Raw genomic sequence first — 3,062 nt, forward strand, 5'->3', positions numbered from 1 at the left:
TTAGATGACTGGGGGTTCTTTTGCAGGGGGAGCTGATAGCACCTGTGGTCTTTGTATTTCTCCCCGTCTGCTGCTGGTAAATCAGAACCCTCAATGAAGCTCCTTATCCTCTTCTATAAACTGATCTTCCTGCTCCTCATTGGAAGAAGGTATGATTTCTTCCATCTCCATCTTTATCTTCATGGTAAATGGTGGACTCACTTCGGCAGCATCCATTTTCAGCCAGTCTACCTCCCAGAAAAATGGGTGGCTTCTCAGATCTTTAACACGTCTCTGTCTTTTGTCGGGGCATTTGCATAAGAGCTGTAAAAATATACAAAAATAGGTTAGCTATTTTACAAAAGGCAATAACAATGAAATTCTACTTTTATAATAATAAAAGAATATCTATTTTTTGCATGCTATAGGTGGTGTTTACTTACTTTATCCCCTATGAGGTCCTGGAGATCCATACTGAAGTCAATGGGAAAACTTGGATGATGGTTGCAGATGGAGTTTTTGAGCACCTTGCTGACTCTGATGGGCGATGAGTTGGTGTCCGAGTCAGTCTCCGAGCTGGTGTTCGAGTCGCTCTTTGAGCTGGTGTCCGAGTCGCTCTTCGAGCTGGTGTCCGAGCCGCTCTCCGAGCTGGTGTCCGAGCCGCTCTCCGAGCTGGTGTCCGAGTCGCTCTCCGAGCTGGTGTCCGAGTCGCTCTCCGAGCTGGTGTCTAAGTTGTTATCTGGGCGGTCGAATGGATGATTTCCAGTCGCCATCTCGAAGACTATAACTCCAAGGGAGAAATAGTCAACGGCATAATTATATTGAAGACCTAAGTAGATCTGTGGAAATATCAAAAAGAATGGTCAATACTGATTACTGACAAGAATACTACTTAAAGTGTTACTAAACCCAGGACTCTGCATTCACTATATCTGGTCTCCCACAGTACCCAGAACATGGAAGTGGAATTATTTTAGTAGATATAAACTGCTAAATCCCTTTTCTCATCAGCAGTTAGAGCAGTCTTGTGACTTCTCTCAGTGTCCAGCAGAGCACTAGTTAAAGCTTGTAGGAAGAGTTTTCATAACTCCTGACCTCTGTCTGGACAGTGCTGATTAGCCCTGTGCTGATCACATACACTCTCCCAATAAAATAAAAAAACCTCTCTTGCAATGCACACCAAACTGAGCATGTGCAATGTCTCTCCACACAATATGCCTTATCAGCATATAAGAGAGGGACACTGGAAGAAGGGGAGGATCAGAGAAGTCAGGCTCAAACAGCCTTTTTACACAAGACAGAGGATTAACCTTTTAGGTTCCAAAGTGAGTATAACAAGCATGTTTTACTGTATATACAGACTGATTTTACTGTTGTGGGTTTAGTAACACTTTAATACTGAATATTACTATAGTAATAATATATTTGTAATAGTATTACTGAATACTGTCAAGAAGACAGGAAAACAAAAATGATCTAATACTTACTTCTGGAGCAACGTACAGTGGAGTGCCGTACCAGTCTGTCAGGGTCCGGGACATGCCCACACCCATTGCTGATAAGCCAAAGTCGGCGATTCTCACATGTCCAACGCTATCCAGCAGAATGTTTTCCGGTTTCAGATCCCGGTGTACAATCCCCTGGCCATGAAGGAACTCCAGACCGCAAATGATCTCCGCAGTGAGGAATCTGATGGAGAGAGAGAAAAGATTGATATGAAGCATTTTATTATAATCTAAGCCAAAGCCAATAAAATATTGATGATAACACTTCAATGGTCAGATATAGTCAGGTATCCTTTGCTATAACTAAATTATGTTGAAAGAAAATATTATCAGTAAGGACAGAATTTAGCACAATACTGTACATAGAAGTGTTTTATACTGGTATTTGAAATCGCCGATGAATTGGTAGCAAATAGGCTTTGCAAATTTTCACTATTTTTTTGTGATAGTAAAAGGTGTCCAAATACGACTGAATGTGATTGTACAGTCTCTCTTAAAGTGTATGTAAGACCAAAACAGAAAGCAAGCTAAAAAAAGCTTTCCTGCTCCATCCAAAACTACAAAAAATGTTCTACATTTACAAACTAACTTTATCAAAAATTATGTTGTACAAGGACTTGTTAGATATAAATCGAATTGATTCTTTGATAGGCCCCCATACAATATGATAGCTGGTAAAGCTGAGAAGAGATGGGTTAAAGGTTGCCCAATCAGATGGAAAGTTGAAGGCTTCCACTGGATGATGAATTGACCAGTAACGGATGGATTGGATATAACAGTATGTATATGGACAACATCTGTAGGTGCACGCTTACAGATCATTCTCAGAGCAAGACAGATTGTCCAGAATCAGTCTCACTAGACGTTTTCTGAGATATATCCGGTGCCTGGGATGTCTGCTCATTGTATATGTATAGGGAGAGCCTAGAAAGGACAGATTTACTGAATATCAGACTTTCCCACCGCAATCTCGTGTCTAGTACAAGCCTACACTTTGATGTGATCTATGTACAGTACTAGGTTCTACCTCTATCCTCATGATCATGGTACCCTGTTGTCTTACCTATGTTGTATCTAGAACAAGTCTACACATTGATGTGATCTATCTACAGTACTAAGTTCTACATCCCTATAATCATGTGACCCTATTGTCTTACCTATCTTGTATCTAGAACAAGTCTACCCTATTATCTTACCTATCTTGTTTCTAGAACACGTCTACACACTGCTGTGATCTATCTACAGTTCTATGTTCTACCCTCATCACTATTATCATGGCACTCCTATTGACTTACCTTGTTGTCTCAATATTTACTGGTTTGCGTTGTTCCAAGAAGTGATCCAGGTCTCCACCACTCAGGTATTCCATGACGAAGCATACATGATCCTGCACAGAGGAAAGAAAGATTGAGGTTATAGAAATGATTTGCTCCGTGAATCCCTATTCATCTTTGTAGGTTGTGAGAGGTAGGTGTCACTTATAGCAGTATCCCGAGAGGATAACCATTTAACAGCGACCTCTGCCACATAATAAGTAGAGGATGGAGTTACTTACTTCTGTCACCATAACATCATATA

General features: G+C 40.7%; 1 protein-coding gene across 1 annotated transcript; it reads right to left on the reverse strand.

The window, feature by feature from the left end:
• On the reverse strand, nt 1-2,853 carry LOC149463860 (protein kinase C theta type-like). Its single transcript, XM_089674696.1, is given in 4 exon segments — nt 1-303; nt 423-818; nt 1,467-1,668; nt 2,780-2,853. Coding segments are annotated over 4 exon segments (975 nt in total).
• Nucleotides 2,854-3,062: the final 209 nt, after the last annotated feature.

Source organism: Staurois parvus, unplaced genomic scaffold (assembly GCF_062004578.1).
Source record: "Staurois parvus isolate SC_StPar_1 unplaced genomic scaffold, SC_StPar_1.0 ptg000151l, whole genome shotgun sequence".
NCBI classification, from domain to species: Eukaryota; Metazoa; Chordata; class Amphibia; order Anura; family Ranidae; genus Staurois; species Staurois parvus.